The sequence below is a fragment of the Acipenser ruthenus genome, chromosome 44 (genome assembly GCF_902713425.1).
Source record: "Acipenser ruthenus chromosome 44, fAciRut3.2 maternal haplotype, whole genome shotgun sequence".
NCBI lineage: Eukaryota > Metazoa > Chordata > Actinopteri > Acipenseriformes > Acipenseridae > Acipenser > Acipenser ruthenus.
In genome coordinates, this window is record NC_081232.1 from 8217799 (window position 1) to 8244460 (window position 26662).

A 26662-nucleotide genomic window follows, 5' to 3' on the forward strand; every position below is an offset into this window, starting at 1 on the left:
CAAACATAGGCGTTGCCCAATGCATTCTTTTGTTGTAATTTAATTAGCGATACAGCATTCCATCATTTTTGTTAAACTTTCTTTCTTCAAATGATTTTATACACTTACCTTTTCCCAGTCTCTCGTTCTCTTCACTTAAACTGTCTAAAACTGAAAACAATGAAAAGTTTAGTTTGTATTTTAGCTCATGAACTCATGTGATTCAATACAATAGTTTAATAAAAAGAATACACAAACAAAGACAGCTATGTTAGTTTTACTAGTTTTGAACTGTTGAGATTCATTATTAACAGTGATATGACTAAATTTCATTGCATTAGTTACATTATTAATATACTTAAAGCCCAAATATAGGTGTTTCCAATGCATTCTTTTGTTGTAATTTAATTAGCGATACAGCATTCCATCATTTTTGTTAAACTTTCTTTCTTCAAATGATTGATTTATACACTTACCTTTTCCCAGTGTCTCGTTCTCTCTTTTTAAACTGTCTAAAACTGAAAACAATGAAAAGTTTAGTTTGTATTTTAGCTCATGAACTCATGTAATTCAATACAATATTTAAAAAAAAATTATATTTGACATATATAACATATATAATCTTAACATAATTCTTCTGAAGACCCTCCTTTTCTAAAATACACAAAGACAGTTATGTTAGTTTTGCTAGTTTGGAAGAGTTGAGATTCATCATTAACGGTGATATGACTGGATTTCATTGCGTTAGTTACATTATTAATATACTGGCAGCAGCAGTGTGGAGTAGTGGTTAGGGCTCTGGACTCTTGACCGGAGGGTTGTGGGTTCAATCCCCAGTGGGGGACACTGCTGTTGTACCCTTGAGCAAGGTACTTTACCTAGATTGCTCCAGTAAAAACCCAACTGTATAAATGGGTAATTGTATGTAAAATAATGTGATATCTGTATAATGTGAAATAATGTATAATGTGATATCTTGTAACAATTGTAAGTCGCACTGGATAAGGGCGTCTGCTAAGAAATAAATAATAAGACCAAAAATGGTCCCAATGCTCAAACACGTTCTCCAATGGACGATATTGCCTTCATTTCATTAGCGGTACAGCATTCCCTCATTTCAGTTTTAAATGTAGTTCAATCACAACAGAGACGTGTGTTTGTAACTCTAATATTCTCCAAACAAACTGCAGAGCATTTAGAATTAGAACTGCTAGGGTTTCTGATAAAGGGAGATTGAAATGGAAACTTTCTGTCTGCAGATTATTTATACACTTAACTTTTCCCAGTCTCTCATTCTCGCTTTTTAAAATTTCTACAACAGAATAGAGTGAAAAGTTTAGTTTGTGTTCTGGCTCATGAATACAATAAATTAAGTAATTTAATAAAAAGAATATTGAGATGATTGTATTAATCTTGCCATTTTAAAGGGAAATTGAAATGGAAACTTTCCTTCTACAGATTATTTAAATACTTACCTCTTCATCTCTCTTTTTAAACGAGCCAAAACAGAAAACAAGGACAGGTTTGTGTTCCGGTGTTCACTCAATTTTTGCTTCTCATCAGTTTTTGCTTCTTTTTGTACTGCGCATGCTCGCCACTGTCTTTCCACTTACTTGCTTGAATATCAAAGCTTTTCAGATCGTCGCGCGGGCTTTTGTGGCGGAGTTTCAGTTTTCCGACTGTTTGTCAAGTTCCGAGCAAACATAAGAAATGACCAGGAACGATGAGAACAGTCGCAAAACCACGATTCTGACAGTATGAGGAATGTTATGCAAATGAAACGGCTACCGAAATAACATGAAAATAAATAAACGAACACATAAATAAATGAACACATTTATAAATAAATAAATACAAGCTATAATTTAATACAGTATATATTTTTTCCTCTGTCCTGATGTACTTTGCTTTATTATTGTGTTCTGTGAAATGTATCTCCTCTTGTTTCTCAGAGTCTCCTTAAACACGCTCCGCCTTTACACCTTTCAATCCCACCTGTCAGGTGACTGAAATCCTGAAATGACGTAAAAGCTGTCATTAACATAGACTTTTCTCATTTAAATACTGATTAGTTGTTCCGCCGCCTTTATGTAAATAACACTCATTCCTCCTGTTGGAAAACAGCAGAAAAGTTTTTCATTTTATGATGGAAACAGCGTTCGGGTTAAGAGTCGGGTTCAAACAGACGGAGCCAGCGAGTTTCGGACTGTCGGGAGACACGTTAGATATTCAGGGAAACTCTGACAAAACAGCTGCGAGTTTCATGAGATACAAAGAAACAAGAGAAGATACATTTAATAGAACACAACGATAAAATAAAGTACCTCAGGACAGAGAGAAAACAAAATAAAGTTAGAGAACTCCTATTTTAATGTAGCCAAACGTATACTGTATTAAATTATAGTTTTGGTTATGGATGATATTTTATGCCAAAATGAAAAATAACTAAATTAATGCATAAGTAAATAAACAAACACGTGTCGAAATAAATAAATACAGACTTGTATGTATGTATTTATAGATTTGTTTATGTTTTAATTGATGTATTCGTGTATTTATTTTTCATGTTAATTCGGTACATTATCCCTTTCCTCCTCTAAACTCTCTAGCAGCGCATTGAGCTACTCATGGTGAGGACACAGTCATGACAGAATATAAATCATAAGAATATAGAAAGAATACAATACCTTTATGACAAGCAGCACAGGAGCTGAATACAAAAAAAAACACCACAACAGCTATGACAACGTAGAAATCCATTTTAGAAGAGTCTTCTGTAACACAAGAAAGAGGAGAAATCCATAAATGAACAAACCTGTGAAAGCGCGCTGTGTGTGCTGGGTGAGAGAGGCTCTGGATGAAGGGATGCGAGTTAATACAGAATCACATTGCGCCTCTATGATGCAAGTCTATGGAAGCTGGTTATAGAAGCGGAGATAAAAGACACTTCCGTTCAAACGGACCGGAGAAGCTAATTTTCAGGTTCCTGTGTGTGTGTGTGTGTGTGTGTGTGTGTGTGTGTGTGTGTGTGTGTGTGTGTGTGTGTGTGTGTGTGTGAGAGTGTGTGTGTGTGTGTGCGTCCGTGTGTTTGCGTATGCATGCGTTCGGTGCTGCGGTGTCTGGAGCGTTACGTTTCCTTCCCCCGCGACTCTGGAACAGGGCGAGCATTTCGTGGCCAAATCATATCAAGTCTTGACCACTGTTTCCTTTTTGTTTCCGCGATTTCTTTTGTGTTCTATGATTCTTCGGGTGACGATCGCATGATCAGCTCGTGGTTGTCTAATCTGCACTGTCACGCCACACACAGCTACAGGTTAGCTAAAGAGACACGAGTCTTTTTTTCTCTCTGGTAATTCGTGTTCTGGTGTTTTTAATGTATTTACATTTTGTTTAAAGAAGTATAGCTAATCAGATTTGTAACCAATGTGTGTGGAATGCATTGTACCTATTTAAGTGAAACCCGTTTTATTTGAGGTTGTGTAACAGTGCTAGATAGCAGTTTTTAACGATGTACACAAACTAGAATTGTGCTTACAAAGTTCGATTTGTTTTTAAAGGAATCTCAATCACAAAATCTAGGATTACAAAATCCGGATCACTTGATCCAGATTAGGTTTTGAAAAACCGGTCCCAGGCTATAGGGGCATCCTGCACTCCACGCAGAGCGGTGCCTGTATATTTGAGAGTATTTTATATGAGAAATAACTTTAATAAACACATGCTCAGTTATGCCACACAATATTTTCTTCAGCTTTTCAGTTACAACAAAGTGATGTGTTTGGAGTTTATATGAAAAATGAAGCGAGTTGAGTGATGAAGCTTCAATTTGAAACAACGGGGTGTCGGCGCTACAGAATAATCAACATGCTGATAAGCTTCGGGTAGAAGTATTATACATCCCATCGATTCTAATGATCACTTTTCAGAACATTTATCAACTGCAGTAAATGTCCACTGATACTGCCACCAGCTTCAGGCACAACTTCAGTAAGACTTTCAGCACGAAGGAGCGACACTAAACAGCATCCATACTGGAAAACGTTAGACCGCCGTAGACACGCGTTGATGTATTAGATCAGTTTAGTGCCGTGTTATTTTCCCTAGCCCTGTATACAGGTCTGCAGTGTTGAAATAGTTCAAACTAAATGGACTTGTGACCATTCATGCTGTCCCTTTGGACGAAAAAAAACCTATCCATCGTTATGTGCTTCTGCATTTTCAATCGAGATGCAATGTACTGTAATATACAATAAAAACGTGGATTAACTTTGCGTATAGATTTTGTGATTGAGATTCATTTAAAAACAAATCGAACTTCGGAAGCATCATTTATAATGTGGATACAAGCAATCCAACAATGACTGAAAAAACTAATCAAAACGATCTAGATAAAAGAAATCTGGAACACAAAATATCAGAAAACAAAATCTGCATCACTGTCATCCAGATTAAACGCTTTGAAAAACCGCCCCCTGGAGATCGTAGGTTCAAATCCAGGCTATGTCATTGCCGACCATGACCGGGGGTTGTAGGGGGCGGCGCACAACTGGCCGAGCGCCGCCCCGGTAGGGAGGGCTTAGGTCGGCAGGGCAATCCATGGTTCACCGCGCACCAGCGACCCCTGTGTCTGACAGGGCGCCTGTGGGTCCACAGTGAAGCCTTTCAGATCTGTGTTGTCCTCCGGCACTATAGGTCTGGTGGCTTCGCTGTGGATCCGCAGTGCGAAAAATGACGGCTTGGCAGGAACACGTTTCGGAGGACGCGTGTTTCAGCCTCTGTTTCCCGTGTGGCATGGGGGTTGCAGCAGTGAACCAGGATAAAAATTATAATTGGGCATTCCAAATTTGGGAGAAAACCGGGTAAAAAAACATTGGCGACGACTAAAATTAAACATTAAAAATATATTACAGCCATAATATACATGATCAGATACATGTATGTATTTATATTTTAGGTCAGTCGTGATAATGGCTCCAGATAAAAATTACTGCTACAAAAGCAAAGATGAGGATGTCTGAGCTTATTAACCCCCCCCCCCCCCCCCCCCCGGCACATTGTTTTCCTTTCGTTTTAAAACTCTGCATTGTAACCGTGGTCAGAATGGAGTGATGCGACTGGAGTCTGCTATCGCGAGTGCTGGGAGTCGCTTCCGGCGACGTATTTTACAGCCAGAGTCACATTTAAATTCGGGTTCTTCTCTTTGCTTTACATTCTTATTGGGTGTTTAAAATTCTACACTCGCGTTGTTTCATTTGTGTATTTATATTGCAGCGCGGAGTAGTATAATGGATTCTGTTTTCATGTATGGGAATTATTCACGCACTCGATTTGCTTGTGTTGTTCTTTGATTTTGGGTTTCAAGATCCCGTTACTATTCCCAATGGTGACTCTGTTAGCCTCATGATACAAAGCGGTATTGCGCCGGTGTGAAGTGATTGTTCTGTAAATCCTGTCACTGTTTTATACTCCGTTTGTCGCTGCCACAGCTGGAGCTGCTGGAGTGCTTAATGGGTATTGACCAAATGTAAACCTAAAAAGGTCATTTCAAAATCCCACATACAGCGGAGAAACCCAAATGAAAGTTCTGTACATGGTTCAGACCATTTTTCAAAACAGAAACCAGGTTACATCCGAGCACACAGAACAATGGCACAATACAAGCTGAATCAAAAGCATGCTAATAATAATAACAATAATAATAATAATAATAATAATAATAATAATAATAATAATAATAATAATAATAATAATTACCTGATTGGCGTCGTGTCGCCATAGACTTTCACTTTATATAGGGTGGCAGGTTGCACAGAAACGGACTTGGTTAGTGACAAAAAATAAATAAATCTCTGTCTGTTTCAGAACACCAATAATATATTCAACATGCATCTCATTGGCGGTTTAGAAACGAGTATTTCGGTTCAACTATCACAAACTGCCCCCCCCCCCCCCCCCCCCACCTCTCTCTCTCTCTCTCTCTCTCTCTCTCTCTCTCTCTCTCTCTCTCTCTCATCCTCCAGTGAAAGGTTTTGTTCTTTTCTGGAGTGTCTCAAAATGTCGGTTTTCTTGTTTTTAGCTAGGCGAACAAGAGAGGCATTTCTGTGCTAAAATACTTTCACTTTCACAGACTCGCTATAGAGACGCGCATCATAACGGGACTGGATAATTAGCTTGTATACATGTACTATCTTTGTGGGGACATTTTCTCAAATGTTGTCCCCACATTGATATTAATACATAGACTTTATGAAGCACAGTTAGTTCATTCTATAGAGGGGGATGCAACGCGTTTGGCCGGAGCTGTATATTGTATTCTCGGAGGATTTATGAAACCTAAACATATGGATCGAGAGCTCTTATTATTCATCCAAATATTAGCATATAACTTATCGTTCATTATACTGACTTGTTTAGTGCAATAGCTGCACAAAACAAATTATTCCTATAAATACTTACCCTTTCTGTGCAGGTCGGTAACATGTGAGAGGTCCTGTTTGTTCAGCCCTGGTGTAAAATGGCAGCGCTAGTTTGGTAGTTTCCTGCTGGCAGGGTAATATTAGTAATACAGAAACTCCACAAACTGCCGCTCGATTTTTCTTCCACTCTCGTAAAAAGAACCGCTAGAAACAGCAGGAGACTCACCATTGTATTATATATATATATATATATATATATATATATATATATATATATATATATATATATATATATATATATATATATATATGTAATCTCATTCTGGATTCTCTCTAGCATCTATTCAAATTCAGCTGCAGAATGGCTGTGCAAACAGCACTGTTGCAAATGATGCCGCCTTGCTAAGCAGATACTTGAAATAATTATTTCACTACAAGTTGTTGTATTATTTACGGTTAAACACACAGCTCTGGACAAAAGTTTTGCATCACCTAGAATTTTATGATTGAGACATAATAATAAAAAAAAACTATATGAACATAACTTAGATCTTTTATTTAACATCATGATGTATTCAAATGAAACTGCGTAATGATATTGCAAAAAAAAGTCTACTTGAAGCCATAATAGCATTATAGTAATTATTTTATGTTAGTTTTCAAAATGTCAGTTATTTTCATTAAGTATCTGGGAAAACTACAAAGCTGTGTGTAATTAAAGTTAACGTAACTTTATGAAGCAGAATTGGTTGATTCTATATCAAGGGTGATGCTAAACTTTTGGCCAGAGCTGTAGTTTCTTCATCATATAAAGCACTTGTATAAACACCATAAACAATCTTATACATGAATCCATCCATAGTAAAATATATCTATTGCTGTACATTAAAAATCTATGTCTATTAACATTGATGATTAAGGGTGCTTGCTTCTCGTCTCCAGTGGCTGTGACTCTGGACCCTGATACAGCACACCATCGCCTCACTGTGTCTGAAGATGGGAAACGTGTGAGCAATGACTACAATGACAAGAATGTCCCCAACACTGAACGGAGATTTGATCACCATCCCTTTGTGCTGGGCAGGGAGGGGTTCACCTCAGGTAGACACTACTGGGAGGTGGACGTGGGTAAGAGGACCAACTGGACACTGGGTTTGGCCAGCCAGTTTACCAAGAGGAAAGGAGCTTTCGATATGAGTCCCAAGGAAGGTTACTGGATGCTCCAGTTACTCAATGGACATGATCTCAGTGCCTTGACCGACCCCGTGACCCCTCTCAAGGTGCTGCCCCCCATGAAGGTCGGGGTGCATCTGGATTATGAAGAGGGCATGCTCTCTTTTTACAGGGTGAAGGATCGTTGTGTTATTTACACCTTCCTGGGGAAACTCTCTGGGAATCTCTTCCCTTTATATGATCCAGGAATTGACAGGGAAGAACTTGTGATCCTGAACAAAGATCAATAAGATAATTCTGTTTCACTCGAAATGGGATCAGACCATACTGGGATGTAATTCTTTTTTTTGCTTCATGTTCAACAAAATTGAGAAAAACCAACATCCGTTATATATAACTTTACAATGTGATTAAAAAGTTGTATTTTCTGGAAAAAAGGTGAAGATCTACATGAAGTTCCTATAGTTTTTTATATATCTTATTACAATTGACCAAAATTTATTTCAAATATTTAGACTCATATTTATTCAGATATCCTGCTTGCATATTCATATTAGATTTGCTGGTTTAGGAGTGGTATTGGTTTGTATAGAAAAGACACACGGATGAATGCTCGCTTTTCCATGTAGTTGATATTTACACTGAAGCTGGAATATCACCTGGATATTATTGCTGGCTGAGATTAATGTTCTGACTTGTGCTATATTGATGCTAATCTCCTTTTACATTCCTCTACTGTATTTTAATAAGTTTGATAAAATTAAGAAAAGAAATATGATAGTTAATCTGTACCCTGTTAGGAAGCTTGCCTCTGTCACTGGCTATGAATGTTCTGTTACATATTTAACAAAACACTCTATTCTGTATTATATATAGCTGTGTGATACAGTGTATAACTATAGCAGGTTGTGTTTTGTTTCTTGTTTCTGTTTCCACTGTTCTGTGTGTTTTAAACACAGTAGCACCCTAAATAAAGGAATGCCATTGTAACCATGACTACAGGGGGTTCATTCATTCACTGCAGACTTCAATGACAGTTTTTCTCAAGTGCTAAAGCACCCTTACAGATGCAATTATTAAAATCACTGAACACAAACAGAGCACGACAGTTCTGGAATTTTGAGAAACACTGCGTGCGCTTGCAAAGTCACACACACACTATATATATATATATATATATATATATATATATATATATATATATATATATATATATATATAACCATTTTTTTCAGATTTACCTTAATACATAAATGTTAACAAAAACATACTTCAAAGTTCTGAAATGCGTACTTTCAGATAGAATTTATAAATATTGAAAACGCGAATCAAATTCAACATTTAAAGTCAACATGACAATTAAATCTGGAAAAAATGTTTTGTCTTTTTAAAAAAAAAAAAATACTTGTTGAGTCAACATTTAGCTGACACGTTAAATCTGGGAAGCTAACAAATAAATCCATGAAAAAATACATGGAACTTCAATCTTTATTTTACACTCATCATCCAACATTTAACTAACAGATAAAGCCAAAATACATGATCTCTCAGCATTTTTAAGGAAGTTCAATCTTTGTCGTTAGGAATTAAAGCTGAAAAAATAATTCTGGAAAAATTCAAATGCATTCCCTCATCCAGATGAAGGCAACCATTAACAAGTTTGTGTTTTTCATTTTCATTTATTGGTCTAATCAAACCTTTATATTCTTTCAGATTGCTTGCAGGATCTGCAAGGATCACGATTGCCCCAGTGTAACTAAAGTGTTGTTACAAGGCAAAGACAGAGGTCGTGTCCATATTTTCCTAAAGATTCTGGATATTCTTTCAGATTGCTTGCACCGATCACAAGCCAGTGTTACTGTGCATAACTTGTTTGGCTTCCTTACTGACTTTCAAACATGTCAGAATATGACGTCAAAAACAAAGCTGCTACACTCGTGCAAACCTGTCCTTCAGATCTGGACGAATATTTCCCCTCAGAAATGCGCAAGTTTACTAAATGTGTTTCTGACAAGGACAAGAGAACAACAGCATTTGACCACCTTCAACTTATCCTGAATTCTCAAGTGATTTCCACGTTTCGGATTGTCAGCCCTGCTCTGCGCATTTACCTGTCCTTAATGTGCACTACCTGTTCTGCAGGACGATCATTCTCTTGCATGGGACTCATTAAGAATGAACTGAGAGCCACCATGAACCAGGATCACCTAAACAGCCTTGCCATCCTGTCCACGGAATGTGATATACTCACAAAACTGCATGTTACTGACATTAGAGACTTTGCACAGATGAAATCGAGAAGATTAATTTAAGGTAAGTCTGATTTAATTACTCTGCGATGTAAGGGTTACTCACAACAGAGGTGATTAGGATAATTTAAATAACATGCTGTTTAGTTTTAAAATAGATTGTGGTATTGAGCACTTACTAACATTTAAATATCCCTAACAGTTTATTTTAAAAGGTTCTTTCATTTTAATCCAGTTATTAAAAGTTGTGTATTTAAGTCACTAGATGGCGCTGTGTAATGCCAAGTCTTTATAGCTAATTGTTTCATTAATGTATTGCACGTTTGGTATTCACGTTAAAACAGTTTAAGAAATGTAAACACCATTAACTGAATTATATATATATATATATATATATATATAATGCAGATCAAATACAAACAGATACAACAATAAAAACTAAACAGATATATACATATTATAAAAATGCCATCTCAAACATATGTTTTTTAGTCTGGTTTTAAAAACAGATCGAGTCTCAGCTTCCCTCACATGTGCTGGCAGCTCATTCCAAAGTTTTCGGCCTCTATAACAAAAAGCCCTTCCTCCCCATTTAACATACTTTATTTTAGGGATTACCAGCAATCCCATATTCAGGGATCTCAGGTTATCTAATGTTCTCAGTTGTTAATGTATCCTATCTGTTCTTGAACACACCTCACAGCTAACCAATTATTTATTGATGAAATTCTACTATATCGTTCATCACCTCTGCCAAAAACAGGCAGTAGACCCGGAAGAATGGATTTAATGTAGCTCTTTCAGTTTCTTAGTTAGAGACTTAAGTCTTTGTTTCTTCTCTTCTGATTTTCTGTCTTTTATGTCATTAGCACCTTCATGCACAATTACTACCGGCCCTGTTTGTGTTTTATTGGATCCATTTACCAGTTTGTGTATTCTAATATCAATGCCCTGAATGTTTGCTCCTGGAAGGCAGGTTACAGACTTGTTCAATGGATCTTTACGAGTGAAATCACGATCAACATAGTGAATTGTAGAGTCCCCTACCAATGAAACATCCACATTGCTTTCTTTAGGGTCTAATCTCCAGTACTTTAGACTTGATATTTGTTGGATAATACAATACCCTCTGGTTGTTTATTTGTAGGTGTTCTATGGGTTTTCCTAGCTGTCACCCATGGTCTAGTCAAGTTAACATCCTCTCCATGTAACCCTACAATAACAGGACATGCAGTGTTTGATAAGATCTCCGAGTGTTAGGATTTGATTTTCAAGTTCAGCGACTTTCTGCGTTAATGTATTTATAAGAGAACATTTCTGACAATAAAATACTTTCAAAAATTGTGATGGATCAACAGCTGTATACATTTCACATGAGCTGCACTCCATAGCAAGCATTGCAGATTTCATATCTATTATAACAACTCACATGATAATCGTTGACCTCTTCAACTCCAGATTCAAAAATGAATGTCCACTACCAGATTTAGACATTATTGTAATTGGTAATTTTACTAATAATAACAACAATAATAATAATAATAATAATAATAATAATAATAATAATAATAATAATAATAATAATAGGAAAAAAGCCATTACATTTATAACATTTTTATTAACCCTAGATAGTCATATTCAATAAAGCAAGACAGGCACAAAAGATTGATCTTTTTTTCAATTTTATTTTTGCATAACAAAACATATATATTAGTTAGCAGAATGTATACAGTAAAATAAATGTTTTATATACATAATAGAAATATTCAAGTTTCATTATGTAATGCTGTAACAGGGGAGACCTGGACTGGCTGTCTGATGTATGCACAGTGCTGCAGGAAGAGGCGGCAGTCCCGTGGGACCTGTCTGTCAGTCATGGCAGGGACGTGAGAGGCGTGGAAGAGGGTGTGTGGGCTTTACTGCTCTCTGAGTGGCTGGGAGGCGGGGCTTGTTGGACCTATACATTAATACTTTGGTGTTTCCTCAGATCTGCCCCTTTAGACCTAACACTGAGCAAGCGGTGATGCTGCTCAGCAAGACCGTGGACGGACGGGACAGAAAACAACAAAAACTCAAAGAGAAGAAACTAAAGAAACAGAGAGAGAGAGTGGGGAATCCTCGGGCAGACCCCGATAGTGTCTAGAAATAGCTGAGGGAACAGCAGAGTGTAGGACGGAGACCCGGGACGTACATAGCGACAATTGAGGAAAACCCGCTGGAGTGCAGCACCTTCATTTTGTAGTTTTCATTTGCAGCTCGGAGAAATGATCCTTCTCAATCCCAGGGTAAAGCAGGAACAGCTTGGTGAGACAGTGGCCAGGAATCCACAGCCTGGATATAAAGATTTCAATAAATCTCTATTAATATTCACAAAGGTGAATTTCAAACTCCGCTAAAGAAGATGATTGTGGAATTGATTCAGATTTTTTTAATATAGATTTATTTCCTGAGTTGTGTTCCCCCCCCACCACACTGCCTGTGCTGGACTAGAAGCCTTGTTGGACTTCCAGCAGCAACCTGCGTGTTTTTTGTACAGCCACAGACCGACACAGAGACACGAAATCACACAAAGAAGAACTGCTCCTAAACCCCACCAGTGGAGTCGGTCAGAGCTTGGGACTGTCACATGATCTGGTGCTGTTGTGGGTGGAGCCGGAACCACGACTACCTCAGTCAGGCCTGACCCAGACAGTCTAGTACCCTTAACAAAGCACTTGTATTTCCCAGCGTCTCCCTCCCTGACTCTCCTCAGCAGCAGTGAAGCGTTCCCGCGCTGCAGCTCAGAATCAAACAGGCTGGTCCTGTTCACATACTGAGCGAGCTGATCATCAAGCTGGTCCCTGTTGTTATAGAAACCGTGAACGATGTGGTCCGTTTCTGCTCTTCTCCAAATCACACCTGACTTCTCATCCCAGCCTCCAGCTGTGTAGTTGAAGGTGCAGCTCAGGATACAGTCCTGCCCCTCAGTACAGTTCACTGAGCTCGGGACTGTCACAAACTCACTGTCGCTGCTCACACTGCCAGCAGCCAGTATGAGGATTGCCAATACCCCGATAACAGCAGCAGCAGCAGGGCCAGTGAAGCACACTGTCCTCCTTAACTGGATCCTGGACTCGGTCCTTCTCTTCAAATAGAGCCTGAATAGGAGAAGAGCAAAAAGTTCAGAAACACGAGAGAGACAGACAGATAGACAGACAGACAGACAGACAGAGAGAGAGAGACACACACACAGGGAGCACCAGGGTTATAAACACAGACAGGATTATAAACACACACATGGTTATAAACACACACAAACAGGGTTATAAACACAGACAGGATTATAAACAAACACAGCGTAATAAACACACACACAGGGTTATAAACACACACACACAGGGTTATAAACACACACACAGGGTTATAAACACACAAACACAGGGTTATAAACACACACACAGGGTTCAGTACATTTATGACTCGGACACTCACTGGGACAGTTTGCTCCCAGGCTGCCTGATGTGATCCGGTGCCAGTGAAACAAGTTCAATAGCGAGCAGAAACTTGAAACAGAACAGAAGACAAGAAGAGGAGAAAGTGACGCATCAAACTCAGCGCAGAGAGCAGGACGAGAAGGGCACACATTGAAGACAAGAGAAAAGAAACCCTGGAGTACAATACTGGATCGGGGGTCTTACTGGTTCCAGGGCAGCTCAGGTGAATTCAGGGACGCTTCTTCTCCTGCAGAGTCCATCCTCTTTGCACGCTCCGTCTGCATCTCTGTACCGACACACAAGAGAAATCTTAAATTCATACCACGTTACACACTGGAGTCACTAAATATTCAAAGACTCGTCTGTCTGTTTATCATTATTATTACACATCACAGCGCTCTTAGTTATAGACTATATACTCCAGGAAAGTTTCATGAAATTAAACCCACAAGGAAAGGGCCATTGTGAACGCCTACAGATTCACAACCACAAAAACTACACTTCCCATGAGCCTCTCTTGCAGGTTCACTTCAGCTACAGGAGGCACAGGGTCTCCCTCCCATTTTTCCAGAAGGACCTAGAGCCTACAGCAAACATGCCAGCTTTGAACACTTGTGAATACACGCCAACACTGCTTATTATAAACTAACCTGGCTGCACACACACACACTTGGACCTGCCTAATTGGGATTGCTGCTGAAATGGGATACAACTCTGGGAGACGGTTCTTCCCAATGCTATTGACGTTGTTTAATTGGGACGTCACTTTGTTTAATTGGGATGCAGTATTTTCAAATGATGAATGGAGATCGCTTTTCAGAGCAAGACAGGTGGTGCAGCGCTGTGCAGGGAGTGTGTGATTACACTGTGACTTGAGTACATTGAGCAAAGCACGCTGAGCTCCTGGAGGAGGAGGAGGAGTCTCCTGTGCTTTCTCAGGCTGCTCTTGCAAAGAAAGTTGGCGTGTCAACATTGCATGTGCGATTCTTTTTGTTCAGGAATAATAAAAACATTGACTCGTATTTTCAATGATGTATTTAACATCTAATCATAATGTGATGTGATTTCATTCGTTTTCTTTTCATTAAGATTCAACAAAGCGTGACTCGGGTCGTCTCAACTGCCTCTCGTTTAATCGGGACAGCCGCTTATTCGGAGCGTTCATTTACGTGTTGGAGCACCTCACTTCTGTTCACTGTAGTGGCACTGAAGGGGAACAAGGAAAAAATAAAATAAAATATAAATCCTTGATTTAAGCTTTTACGTAGTATTTTGTTTTCAGCAATGCTAAAGTGTACCTGGATTTGCCTTCAGTGGAGCTTCATCTCCCTTATCGTAAATCAGCTAAATGCTACGTGTGCACCGATTTATATAAGCTTAAACCCTGAAAAGCGTTAATTCGCTGCGTAATGTCAAACCAAGTTGTTCTTGTGTTGCAGATCATACACATTTCTAAAAGTTGAGTCTTTACAGTTTGTTTTTTTTACGAGTAAGTGAAATGACTGGCTTAGTCTCTAATCAAACACTGAGCACATAATCCATTAATCACTGCGGTTAAATAAAAGGTTCAATAGTTAACGCCATGGCAGGAAAAGCGCACTGTTAATCTGCTCTTTTAATGAAAGAAATTATCTTAAGACTTTAAAATATGGGGTGCCATGTGTAAAAAAAAAGGATTAACATTTTCTTTTTTTCCAGATTCAACTTAAATCTTGTATATTTCCCCAGATTTATAAAATGTTGTGAAATTATATATATATATATATTAAATGTGTACATTCACATATAATTTATAAATCTACTTACAAGATTTAACATTTAGCTAAATATTTAACTGGACAGCTAAATCTGGAGTTTGTATGCAAATATGCTCCACCCTCTTTGTGCTTTCACGTGATTTGATTGGCTCTTGTAATGCTGAAATCTGCATTTTCCAACTAGCATTACTAGAGCTAATCAATCACGTGGAATTTTAAAAAGCACATTGTTTCCTAGAGAATTTAACTATAATATGTAAATTACCAGAACTCGATACACACACACAAACTCCCCCTTACCCCACTAACACAGGGCTTAACATTGTAATTATGTAAAAAATATATATCGCAGTTCTGAGACACAGAGTTTGCATCGATTTGATTCGCAAGTGTCATTTCATTTGCAAATTATTTTAAATTAGGTAGCGAGACACTACCAACATGTATGAGTATTTCCCAACAAAAAAATATACAACACAGGACAGGCTCTGTTTGATAAACTGTAACTTTAGTCAAACTCGTTTTTAATTTCACAGCCAACAATCAACTAATGGGTCAGTCAGTGGGCAGCATTAACGCTATTGGCAAATCATCAGCCAATGGAGTTGTTGATACCGCCCACTGGCTGTGATTGACAGTAGTAGTTTCGGCACAGTGAAATGTAAAAAGAACAGCAGCTCGCGTCACATCGAAATGCAAACGAAGCAGAAAAGGAAACGGGCAGAGTGAAATGAAAAGTGACAAAAGAGAAATGAATAAATGAATAAATAAATAAAAAGGGAAATGAATCAATGAATAAAAAGGGAAATGAATGAATAAATAAAAAGGAAATAAATAAATGAATAAATAAATAAAAAGGAAATGAATGAATAAATAAATATTTTTTAAATTAATTAAATTTATTTTAATTAATTAATGTATTTATTTATTCCTGTATTTATTTATTTTGAATTTTGGCATGGAATATCCTCCATACTGTGGGTTCTTAAACGTTTCTATGTTAGGACCCAAAACAGTAACTCACTGCCTTCTCGAGACCCAGTTCATATTTGGAAATGAAAATAAAAATGTGGATTTATTTATTTATTTTTATTTTTCCTATAATAGAAATTAAGTAAAAATTCAAGTCAAAGAGAGTAATAACGGGTCTTAATGGGAGCAGCGAGTCAACTTCCCTGAGTTTCGCTTCGTGTCTATTATTCGGCCACTTCAATGTTTTTCTAAAAGAGCCGTTTCTACAGAAAACTACAATGCCCACAATTCCGTGCGGTAATGCGCTTCTGTAATGTGTTGTAGCGCTGGACCGTAGTTTAATAAAACTTTGACCCAACCACTAATAGCAAACTACAAACCTGTATTTGATTAGATTATATTTATGAATGGAAGAAAGAAACATCTGACAAAATCTAAAACCGCCACTGAGTACAGGGTTGTAGTTTGCTATTCGTTTTAATCCGGTGCTATGTTTAAAACTGCAGAGCTTTCAAATTCCATCACAGCATTTTAAATAAAATAATACAATGACATCTGAACTTACTTTTCCACTATCGAAGCACTGCTTTCTGAAGCTGGCTACTCGAATCTTGAAAAACTCAAGAGCTATCCCGTCATACTGTGAATGCTTTTCCAAATGTCGTGTCAGTTTGTTAACGCTTCTATTTGAAAACACAATCGCCACAAAGCAAACGCTGCAGACGCTCCTCTGCATCCTGAACAGCTTTTAGAAATCCTAAACGCAAGAAGCTAGCATTATATTTTTGCTTAATCTTCATTAAACCCTAGATCGCTGTACAGCAGTGATTTATAATATTCTCCAGCACTCTGATTAGCGGGGGTTGCTTACGCGCACACTGGGTGAGTTGGGGCTTTCTGGGAAAATGCAAATAAGCGCCCTCTAGACCATGTTAAAGCTGCATTTGTTTTCCGCACGATGCGACCCACCAAAAAGGTGTTAGGGACCCACTTTGGGTCGCGACCCGTAGTTTAAGAACCCATGCTCCATAGGAACGGGCCAAAATGAAATAATTAGATATGCGTCACACTCGTTAAACCTGCACTGAAGTGAAAACTGTACAGGGCCGGATATGCGAGTGTGACTGCATTAGCAAGACTGTCCACAGAGGGCGCTCGTGATCTGTTACTTACTAATACAATCCTACCCACCCAGCTCCCCGTTACAATTACAAGAAATAAGGTCGTTGTTTTCCTCTGTTTTGTACAGTGATAGCTTCGTGTTTAATTATGTTGCTTTTGCCAACTACAGTACATGTTCAAAAAAATGTAATCGAATCAGGCTCAACAAAACACATTTTTATTTTATAAATAATGTATTTAAAACACAGATTGTACAGTCCAAGGGTATTTAACACGAGCATTACCCCGTCTACAAACTCAAAGCCAGACTAAAGAATAACATTGACGATGTTTATGAATAAAAGGCATGATAAATAAACACATACATTAATAAATATAACGAGCCAAAGCATTCCCTTTGCAAACAATAAAAACACAACTTTCAAACACTTTATCTTAAACGCTTGTCCGCAGTGTTCACTCAGCCGACTTGCTGTGGGTCTGGTATCACTCCGCCTGTGGTGTTGTGGGCGGAGTCACGGCTCTCGGGCTGCAGGAGGAGGAGACTCATCTAAAGCAGAGGGAGCGACACCAGACACACCCACACAGGACAGGTTTAATGCACGTGATTATTCATTTATTTATTAATGTACGTGTTTATTCATTCTTTTATTTCTGTCTTTATCCTGCCCTTGTTTTCTTGCGGCGGTCTGGCTTTGAAGACGGGGTAATGCTCGTGGTAAATACCCTTCGATTGTAAAATCTGTTTATTTAAAGTTCCTCTTTTTTGTATTTATAAACGAGCATATTTAAAGTCAGATTAGTATTTGTTTGTTTCTATAATAACCTCTAGCACTGTCCGTATATTAAATTAAACCAATATCGTTGAAATCCATTGTGTTTAGACAAAAACGTCAAAAAAAGGGGCGATTTTTGTGAAATGCACGTTCGCTGTTTTTGTAATTACGGGGGTAAGGCTAAGCAAATTGCATTTGAGATTAAGTGAATTCCATAACAGTCGGTTCTGCTGTTGATTCTCATACCGCTACAAAATACTGAGCATAACCCTTCATAAAGAAGTTTGAACGTTGACTTCAGCGAGCAGATCATTGCATTGGATACCGATAGCTTACATGTAGGTTACAATCAGTGCAGGCTAGCTGTCTTCCAGGCAGGTGTCAGTGCAGTCTAGCTGTCTTCCAGGCAGGTGTCAGTGGTGTCTAGCTGTCTTCCAGGCAGGTGTCAGTGCAGTCTAGCTGTCTTCCAGGCAGGTGTCAGTGCAGTCTAGCTGTCTTCCAGGCAGGTGTCAGTGCAGTCTCGCTGTCTTCCAGGCAGGTGTCAGTGCAGTCTCGCTGCCTTCCAGGCAGGTGTCAGTGCAGTCTCGCTGCCTTCCAGGCAGGTGTCAGTGCAGTCTAGCTGTCTTCCAGGCAGGTGTCAGTGCAGTCTAGCTGTCTTCCAGGCAGGTGTCAGTGGTGTCTAGCTGTCTTCCAGGCAGGTGTCAGTGCAGTCTAGCTGTCTTCCAGGCAGGTGTCAGTGCAGTCTAGCTGTCTTCCAGGCAGGTGTCAGTGCAGTCTAGCTGTCTTCCAGGCAGGTGTCAGTGCAGTCTCGCTGTCTTCCAGGCAGGTGTCAGTGCAGTCTAGCTATCTTCCAGGCAGGTGTCAGTGCAGTCTAGCTGCCTTCCAGGCAGGTGTCAGTGCAGTCTAGCTGCCTTCCAGGCAGGTGTCAGTGCAGTCTAGCTGCCTTCCAGGCAGGTGTCAGTGCAGTCTCGCTGTCTTCCAGGCAGGTGTCAGTGCAGTCTAGCTGCCTTCCAGGCAGGTGTCAGTGCAGTCTAGCTGTCTTCCAGGCAGGTGTCAGTGCAGTCTAGCTGCCTTCCAGGCAGGTGTCAGTGCAGTCTCGCTGCCTTCCAGGCAGGTGTCAGTGCAGTCTCGCTGTCTTCCAGGCAGGTGTCAGTGCAGTCTAGCTGTCTTCCAGGCAGGTGTCAGTGCAGTCTCGCTGCCTTCCAGGCAGGTGTCAGTGCAGTCTCGCTGTCTTCCAGGCAGGTGTCGGTGCAGTCTAGCTGTCTTCCAGGCAGGTGTCGGTGCAGTCTGTAGCTGTCTTCCAGGCAGGTGTCGGTGCAGTCTAGCTGTCTTCCAGGCAGGTGTCAGTGCAGTCTAGCTGTCTTCCAGGCAGGTGTCAGTGCAGTCTAGCTGTCTTCCAGGCAGGTGTCAGTGCAGTCTAGCTGTCTTCCAGGCAGGTGTCAGTGCAGTCTAGCTGTCTTCCAGGCAGGTGTCAGTGCAGTCTAGCTGCCTTCCAGGCAGGTGTCAGTGCAGTCTAGCTGTCTTCCAGGCAGGTGTCAGTGCAGTCTAGCTGTCTTCCACGCAGGTGTCAGTGCAGTCTAGCTGTCTTCCACGCAGGTGTCAGTGCAGTCTAGCTGTCTTCCAGGCAGGTGTCAGTGCAGTCTAGCTGTCTTCCAGGCAGGTGTCAGTGCAGTCTAGCTGTCTTCCAGGCAGGTGTCAGTGCAGTCTAGCTGTCTTCCAGGCAGGTGTCAGTGCAGTCTAGCTGTCTTCCAGGCAGGTGTCAATGCAGTCTAGCTGTCTTCCAGGCAGGTGTCAGTGCAGTCTAGCTGTCTTCCAGGCAGGTGTCAGTGCAGTCTAGCTGTCTTCCAGGCAGGTGTCAGTGCAGTCTGTAGCTGTTATACAAATTTAATTTTAAATATACTCGTTTATAAATACCTACTGTATGCACGTACATACGTCCGGGCTTAAAACAAAACTTTTTTTGTAAATTTAAGAGCGCCGTTACTTACCGTTCCTAACTACCCAACTTCAAACTATCCGGCGAGCTTTCAAACTGCAATACAGAGAGGATAGGGCGTGGCTGTAGGAATGGGAGGGCGGGCTTACATGTGTGACATCAGTAAAAGTTGTGCTCTTTTGTTGTTATGTACATGTGAGGCGGGGCTGCCTTTTGCCGTCACTGCCAGCGTGAAGACGCCCCGCCTCCAAGTTTCGAGTCCGACTCAATACTACAGACTATTCAACAATTGTACATGTCCTGATAAATTATAATAAGAATAAGACTCCAATAAATATGTTAGCCAAATAATAATAATTTTAATAATAGTAACGCTTTCTCTACGTGTATGTCGTGTCTATTCTTATTATGTTAGCGACTATGTTTCCTCAGCGGAAGGTTACCCAACGCTTTATCCAGCGTGGTACGGTAGTCATGCTGGTTTCAGTCAGTCAGAGTCAGTCAAGGAAGCTGCGTGTTTGTGGATCGTGTGCTCTCAGGTGTTGAAGGTAAAGTGTTTTAAAGTGTATTTGTTTATTTGTAATGTTCGCAAAGTGAATACTGTGCGTCTCGCTATATTTATTAATTCATTTAGTCTTTAAACACAGAGAGGGAATAATAACGGAGCTATATTCGGGAAAGACGTTCTGTAGTCTGACCGTTAATTGCAAATAAATCAATAATAGTCATAATTCATATTTATCGTGCTGTCAATGGTCTTTGTAAATAAATGTGGATTTGATTTTGTATTGACCTCTTGATGGAGTTTTGCAAGTTGTGTTTTTTGCTCGGGGGGGGTGGAGTCTCCACATGTATAACAGCACAGGAAATCGATGCAATTTCAAGTTATTTTTATGGTGGGGGAGGCACTTCATATAGTATTTTATTGACCTGCGTTCACCCTCGAGTCTAACCCTGGGTAAATTGTCTGGCAACATTTTTGGCGACTTCACAATTTCTAAACAGCGACATCTAGCGACTTTGTGAGGTTTCTCTGGCGACTTTGTGGAATTGGCGAAGCTCCCTCCCTGACTCTCCTCAGCAGCAGTGAAGCGTTAAGTAAGTGAGCGGCTCACAGCTCAGTTCCGCTCCCGCTGAGCCACTCGGAGGCGCTCCTGAGCATTTTTCATCAGGGATCAGAGTGAGCGTACTGTGAATATGCCACCTGCAGGAAACAAGTGGAGATGACAGGCAGGTTTGTCAAGAACGATGAACGGGTTTCGACTTATGAAGTTATGTATTAAATTGGCTAAATAAGATGGTAAAAATTGTTGTTTTCGAATTTGTATCATTTAATTTATTTTTTTTAATGTAGAGCTGTTTTATAGTTATTAATATATTATTATTATTAGGCTTGTAGTATTAATATTATTCATAATTATCATTATTAAAGTCGGTATTGCCGGTATTAAACACAGCCAGATATGAGGTTCAGTCCAAACAGAGCGCAGAACTCAGCGAGGTCCAGCAGGGGGCAGTAACTTCACACGGGGCCATTTCATCTACCATCACCTCAGAAACACAAACAAGCAAATCATTATTATTCACCATTTTTAAAAGTCGCTCAGCGCTCTCGTGGAGCAGAGCGTTAAGTCATTTAAATCTGCTCAGTGTGCTTTCTGAGCGCCCTCACTCTGAGCGTCCTCACTCTGAGCGCTCTCACTCTGAGCGCCCTCACTCTGAGCGCTCTCACTCTGAGCGTCCTCACTCTGAGCGCTCTCACTCTGAGCGCTCTCACTCTGAGCGCCCTCCCTCTGAGCGCCCTCCCTCTGAGCGTCCTCACTCTGAGCGCCCTCACTCTGAGCGTCCTCACTCTGAGCGCTCTCACTCTGAGCGTCCTCACTCTGAGCGCCCTCACTCTGAGCGTCCTCACTCTGAGCGCCCTCACTCTGAGCGCCCTCACTCTGAGCGCCCTCACTCTGAGCGCTCTCACTCTGAGCGCCGTCACTCTGAGTGCTCTCACTCTGAGCGTCCTCACTCTGAGAGTCCTCACTCTGAGCGCTCTCACTCTGAGCGCCGTCACTCTGAGCGCTCTCACTCTGAGCGCCCTCACTCTGAGCGCCCTCACTCTGAGCGCTCTCACTCTGAGCGCCGTCACTCTGAGTGCTCTCACTCTGAGCGTCCTCACTCTGAGAGTCCTCACTCTGAGCGCTCTCACTCTGAGCGCCGTCACTCTGAGCGCTCTCACTCTGAGCGCCCTCACTCTGAGCGCCCTCACTCTGAGCGCCCTCACTCTGAGCGCTCTCACTCTGAGCGCCCTCACTCTGAGCGTCCTCACTCTGAGCGCCCTCACTCTGAGCGCCCTCACTCTGAGCGCCCTCACTCTGAGCGCTCTCACTCTGAGCGTCCTCACTCTGAGCGTCCTCACTCTGAGCGCCCTCACTCTGAGCGTCCTCACTCTGAGCGTCCTCACTCTGAGCGCCCTCACTCTGAGCGCTCTCACTCTGAGCGTCCTCACTCTGAGTGTCCTCACTCTGAGCGCCGTCACTCTGAGCGTCCTCACTCTGAGCGCTCTCACTCTGAGCGCTCTCACTCTGAGCGCCCTCACTCTGAGCGCCCTCACTCTGAGCGCCGTCACTCTGAGCGCCGTCACTCTGAGCGCCGTCACTCTGAGTGCCGTCACTCTGAGCGCTCTCACTCTGAGCGCCCTCACTCTGAGCGCCCTCACTCTGAGCGCCCTCACTCTGAGCGTCCTCACTCTGAGCGCTCTCACTCTGAGCGCTCTCACTCTGAGCGTCCTCACTCTGAGCGCTCTCACTCTGAGCGCCCTCACTCTGAGCGTCCTCACTCTGAGCGCTCTCACTCTGAGCGTCCTCACTCTGAGCGTCCTCACTCTGAGCGCTCTCACTCTAAGCATCCACACTCTGAGCGTCCTTACTCTGAGCGCCCTCACTCTGAGCGCCCTCACTCTGAGCGCTCTCACTCTGAGCGCTCTCACTCTGAGCGTCCTCACTCTGAGCGCCGTCACTCTGAGCGTCCTCACTCTGAGCGCCCTCACTCTGAGCGTCCTTACTCTGAGCGCTCTCACTCTGAGCGCTCTCACTCTGAGCGTCCTCACTCTGAGCGCTCTCACTCTGAGCGCCCTCACTCTGAGCGCCCTCACTCTGAGCTCTCTCACTCTGAGCGCCCTCACTCTGAGCGCCCTCACTCTGAGCGCCCTCACTCTGAGCGCCCTCACTTACTTAACGCGCCCACTGAGGGGACTGATCGGCAAGCTGGTCTGTGTTGTCATGGTAACTGTGAACGATGCGGTCCGTTTCTGCTCTTCTCCAGATCACACCTGACTTCTCATTCAAACCCTGTAAAGGGGACAATAACAGGCACGCAAAACAGATACAGACCTTAGAACAAGCTCACCCCAATAACAGAGGAATTTAAACAGACGTGTTTAAAAGAACAAAACAAATGAAAACACGAGAAGAAAAACACTTCCTGACATAAATCTCACAGCGTCGTGTTTGTGTTCAATGGGAGAAGCGAGAGAATTTCATCAGATACCGAGCCCTGGATAAACACCTTCCGAATTTCATCTTGTCAGTGAGAAAAAAATAAATAAAATTGGGGACGACTTTGAACCAAGTTTCTACAGCAGCGAAACAAAACTCAGCCAAAAGAAAGCAGCTTAAGAAACAATGCAAGAAACATGTGTGTGAAATAAAGTGTGTCAGAATATTACTACACAATAATGTTGTGGTTGACCTGTTACTCGGGGCTGCCTGACTCAAAACCATCGAGACGTAATATTGTGTGGTAATATATTCTGACCCTGTGCATCCTGTAGCTGAAGTGAACCTGCAAGAGAGGCTCATGGGAAGTGTAGTTTTTCTGGTTGTGAATCTGTAGGCGTTCACAATGGCCCTTTCCTTGTGGGTTTAATTTCATGAAACTTTCCTGGAGTATATAGTCTATAACTAAGAACGCTGTGATGTGAATTAATAATGATAAACAGACAGACAAGTCTTTGAATATTAAGTGACTCCAGTGTGTAACATGGTATGAATTTAAGATTTCTCTTGTGTATCAGTACAGAGATGCAGACGGAGCGTGCAAAGAGGATGGACTCTGCAGGAGAAGAAGCGTCCCTGAATTCACCTGAGCTGTCCTGGAACCAGTAAGACCCCCGATCCAGTATTGTACTCCAGGGTTTCTTTTCTCTTGGCTTCAATGTGTGCCCTTCTCGTCCTGCTCTCTGCGCTGAGTTTGATGCGTCACTTTCTCCTCTTCTTGTCTTCGGTTCTGTTTCAAGTTTCTGCTCGCTATTGAACTTGTTTCATTGGCACCGGATCACATCAGGCAGCCTAGGAGCAAACTGTCCCAGTGAGTGTCCGAGTCATAAATGTGCTGAACCCTATGTGTGTGTGTGTGTGTGTGTGTGTGTTTATAACCCTGTGTGTGTGTTTAGAACCCTGGTGCTCTGTGTGTGTGTGCGTGTGTGTCTCTCTCTGTGTGTTTCTCAACCTAGGTGCTCTCTTCTCTCTCTCTCTCTCTCTCTCTCTCTCTCTCTCTCTCTCTCTCTCTCTCTCTCTCTCTCTCTCTCTCTCTCCTCTCTCTCTCTCTCTCTCTCTCTCTCTCTCTCTCTCTCTCTCTCTGTGTTTCTGAACTTTTTGCTCTTCTCCTGTTCAGGCTCTATTTGAAAAGAAGGACCAAGTCCAGGATCCAGTTAAGGAGGAGACTGTGCTTCACTGGCCCTGCTGCTGCTGCTGTTACCGGGGTATTGGCAATCCTCATACTGGCTGCTGGCAGTGTGAGCAGCGACAGTGAGTTTGTGAAAGTCTTGCGCTCAGTGAAGTGTACTTAGGGGCAGGACTGTATCCTGAGCTGCACCTTCTACTACACAACTGGACACTGGGATGAGAGGTCAGGTGTGATCTGGAGACAAGCAGAAACGGGGCGCATCGTTCACAGTTACCATGACAACATGGACCAGCTTGCCGATCAGTCCCCTCAGTATGTGAGCAGGACCGGCCTGTTTGATTCTGAGCTGCAGCGCGGGAACGCTTCACTGCTGCTGAGGAGAGTCAGGGAGGGAGATGCTGGAGAATACAAGTGCTCTGTTTACACTCTTAGACTGTACGGGTCGGGCCTAACTGAGGTAGTCGTGGTTCCGGCTCAACCCACAACAGCACCAGCTCATGTGACAGTCCCGAGCTCTGACCGACATGCCTGGTGGGGTTTAGGAGCAGTTCTTCTTTGTGTGATTGCAGGGCTCTGTGTCGGTCTGTGGCTCTATAAAAAACACGCAGGTTGCTGCTGGATGTCCAACAAGTCTTCTAGTCCAGCACAGGCAGTGCCGTTATCAGACGTGATCGAGGAGCCCAGTGAAGTCTGACTGCTCCCCTACACCCAGTTTAATACAAGCTCCCAAAACAAAATAGTCACTTTGAATTAGGGAACATGTTACCAGTATTGAAGAGAAATCTTGTACATTGATAAGCATGAACAAACCATGGAAAATGAACCAGCAAAGCATCTTCATTGCAAAACAACCTCATGAAATACTGTTAATAGGAAAATAAGGAATCCATGTAAATATTAAGAAATAAGTTTATACTGTGGACTCACAACACACTCAAAATGCTTAAACTTGTAAAGACATAAATAATTCCAAGCCTTAAAAAATGTGCAACAATATTCACAGTTTAACTCTATGTAACAGTTTTTTGTTTATACAGATTACATTGGTCTATTTTGTAGCATCAGCTACACCTGTGCAGCATAAGGAGCTGGCTGCCTGCTGCACTTCATTGTGTGGCAGGAAACCTGGCTCGGTTATTATCAAGTCTAATACAAATTCTTAAGCTGTTAAATATATCAAATGCAATGGTTTCAAGGGTTTCGCGGTCAATGCTGAAAATTCAAAGTAATTATTCAATCCAGTGTTTTCTACTCAACACCATGTTTAGCTATTTTCTTGCAGCAGTTCTTAGTTACCTGGAGGCAGTTTTTGTGGAGAGAGAAGGGTGTGGCGTTTGTTAGAAACCTATTCTAATCGACTGTGTTTTGAAGAAGAAAGAGAACACTCAGGAAAGAAAGAGTATCTAAGACTTTAATCCCGATTATAATTAACTTCTTGAGCTGAGTTTATTTTTTTCTGCCCTGGGCAAGGACAATTTCAATGAGGACATTATTTCTTTCTCTTTTTGGACCTTTGCATTGGTTTTGGGTGAATTCTGCCCTGTGGAGACGGCCTCCAATTGGACTATTTGTTCTTCATATCGATTGCACATATTTATTTTAATTGTGAATGTATTTTTTTCTTTATTTGTTTTCTTTGGCAGACTCACATCCAGTATTTCTATTTCTATTGTGTTGTTCTCCACACCTCAGAACACATTTATCACAGTGATTCCTGTCTTACTCTGCATTTTAGTATTGGTTTCTAGCACTCAGCTCACCTGCCTTTCAATTGTTTGTATTTATAGGTAGGAATACAATTTCTATCAACTAGTTAAAATAATTGATTTTCTTCCAGAGTTGAGATTGTTTACAATTTTACTTTTTACAGAAAAATGTTTTTTGATTCTTTTTTTTGCATAATTTTGTATGTGGTGTAAATAAAAAATAAAACAAATCTTGAATATTTTATGTATACAGAATATTTATTTTACAGTATACATTTTGCTAACTTTATATATATATATATTACTGCTCTTGCTTCTTTGTCTGATCTTATCAGCTGATCATCTAAACTGGGAAATCTGTGCAATTAAATCATCCTTCAAATCCAGAGTCGATTTTCATGTGCATGTAAACCCAGCCAATGTTGCGGC

At 41.3% G+C, this 26662-nt stretch overlaps 2 protein-coding genes across 4 annotated transcripts in view; both read right to left on the reverse strand.

Moving 5' to 3' along the window:
• The window catches only part of LOC117398767 (erythroid membrane-associated protein-like), a 112211-nt gene that overhangs the window by 20949 nt on the left and 64600 nt on the right, over positions 1-26662 (reverse strand). The window lies entirely within an intron of this gene.
• LOC131709691 (CD276 antigen-like) lies at positions 11578-14194 on the reverse strand. The gene is made up of 2 exons (XM_059012362.1): positions 13495-14194; positions 11578-12954 (listed from the first exon to the last, which is right to left on the reverse strand). The coding sequence occupies exons 1-2, from the start codon at positions 13608-13610 to the stop codon at positions 12246-12248; spliced, it is 825 nt and encodes a 274-aa protein (XP_058868345.1). The 5' UTR covers positions 13611-14194; the 3' UTR covers positions 11578-12245.

What these genes read in the sequence shown, in the direction of transcription:
- LOC131709691 (XM_059012362.1), bottom strand. Translation starts at nt 13,610, where the DNA reads ATGAATTTAAGATTTCTCTTGTGTGTCGGTACAGAGATGCAGACGGAG. An exon ending in CCTGAGCTGCCCTGGAACCA is followed by an intron (nt 12,955 to 13,494) that starts GTAAGACCCCCG and finishes TCTCCTATTCAG; the next exon opens with GCTCTATTTGAAGAGAAGGA.